The sequence below is a fragment of the Echinops telfairi genome, unplaced genomic scaffold, assembly GCF_000313985.2.
Source record: "Echinops telfairi isolate 266 unplaced genomic scaffold, ASM31398v2 ScPeMD7_4048;HRSCAF=4782, whole genome shotgun sequence".
Taxonomy (NCBI): Eukaryota; Metazoa; Chordata; class Mammalia; order Afrosoricida; family Tenrecidae; genus Echinops; species Echinops telfairi.
In genome coordinates this window covers 1370640-1372398 of record NW_022107947.1, presented here as the reverse complement: position 1 = coordinate 1372398, position 1759 = coordinate 1370640, and the positions used below count along the sequence as shown (strand labels likewise).

The 1759-nt window shown below is 55.5% G+C and overlaps 1 protein-coding gene across 1 annotated transcript in view; it reads left to right on the top strand.

The window, feature by feature from the left end:
- The window catches only part of CA12 (carbonic anhydrase 12), a 173001-nt gene that overhangs the window by 166938 nt on the left and 4304 nt on the right, over positions 1-1759 (top strand). Inside the window, exon 9 of the mRNA XM_045294955.1 lies at positions 1451-1483. Within this exon, the coding sequence (XP_045150890.1) occupies positions 1451-1483 (33 nt within the window). The remainder of the gene's footprint in view (positions 1-1450; positions 1484-1759) is intronic.

Here is a 1759-nt window from a genome sequence, read left to right as displayed (position 1 = left end):
CTTCAGGAGATAAGAATAAAAGTGTATTCCAACAAAGCGCCAGGGAAAGAAACCACACATCACTTTTTTTTTTTTTTTTGGAACCCTGAGGCCCAAACTTCAAAGGCCCCAGACCAGACAGGGGACATAGCGTGTGCTGCACAAACACCAAAGGAGATTCATGGCCTGAGCATCCCTGCCCAAGCCGCAGACTGTCCTTGTATTCAGTGCAGGAGAAGAGGCCTGGCCTGGAAACGGGGCTGGGAAAGCGCTCCCACTGCCACTGGGAGGCTGCGGGCTGCCGCTGGTGGCCGCTGAGAGCGCGATGACAGGCCACCTTGTCCTTTCTGCAAAGCTCTTCCACGACTGCTCGTCCCGAAAGCCGCCTGGGCGCCCCTGGGAAAGCACATCAGGGCCTCCCAGGGGACTAGCCCTGGACCAGCAAGGCTCATATGAGCTCGCAGAAGAGGATGGTAGGGAAGGATGCGGGCTGGTGGCTCCTGGAGGACCCGCCAGACTGGCCCTAGGACCAGCGAAGGGGGTGACCAAAGCCCGTGGCCTCAGACATGGTTCCCAAGGGTTGTGCACCATGAGGGTAGACCCTGCCCCTCTGCTAGCATCTCACAGTAGGCCAGGGTCTTCCAGGTCAGGCTCTCTCCCACCTCTAAGGGCGGCCGACCCTCCTGCGCGTTAGGTTGGACAGCCACCATCCCCACCTCTGCCTTTTAATTGCAGTTAGAGTAAACATTTCTTCCCCCATAGCCTAGAAGTTTCTCCTATCACAGGGATATGTGTAAACAGAGACTTTTAAGATAGAAGCTCTGAATGGGAGCATGAGTGGGGTGGGGGGAGGTCTGAGAACCTGGGTGCTTCAAAGCCAGGTATGCCTCATCCCCAGGGAGCTCCCTGGGGGGCCAGCAGAGCAATTTCACACACACCCTACCTGTGCACTGTTTCAGTCCCCCTGAAGACTCTGAACTTCCCTGTGGGTCCTCCCTCGAAGGTGGCTGGAAGAAGCCAGAACCCCCAGTTGTTTGGGTCCATGCGGCAGAGAAGGGAGGCTAGCATGGAGGAGGAGTTCCTAGAGTTTGTCCTGGAAAGCCAAAGCCAAAGTAGAACTGAGCCCTGAGGACCAGACCAGCTACAGGAGGAGTGGGGCAGGGGAGAAGTCTGACGACAGGTTCCAGCCCAGCCCTGGCAGAGAAGTCAGTGGTAGACACCTAAGTAAATGCGATTCCTCTCACCTTCCCTCTTTGGCCGCATTGTGTTGGAAATGGAAGTTTTGCTCTCGCTAGCAAAGAGACTGCTCCGCTGGAGGGGCATGGGAAGAGGGGAATCAAAGGATGCATCCCTAGGTAGGCAGTTCCCACTGCCCATCAGGCAGTGAAGGTTTTCATCACCCGGTGCCTCTAGGCAAACAAAGGTAGAACTACTCTGGATTAACTCCTCTCTTTCCCTCCCCGCTTTCAAGAGCAAGACCTCCCCTACGCAGGACTGAGTCTGGGTATGTGGTTGGCCAACTGGCCATGCATGTGCAGTTGGGTGATCACTATGATTCTGGTGTGATCTGGACCTCTGACCTTGCAGCCCAGCCTCTCTGCTTCTCTGTGCTGTTGCTCTGGCTCCTGACTCCACCTCCTGGCTATGAGTCTTATTTTCATGTCACTCCTCAACTCAAAGATGATCTGCCAATCAAATGCATCCCTCAATGAAAGGCCTGCTCACTCCCCAGCATGGGAACTTTGAGGGAACCCACCCAAGATCTCATGTTGGCCAGAGT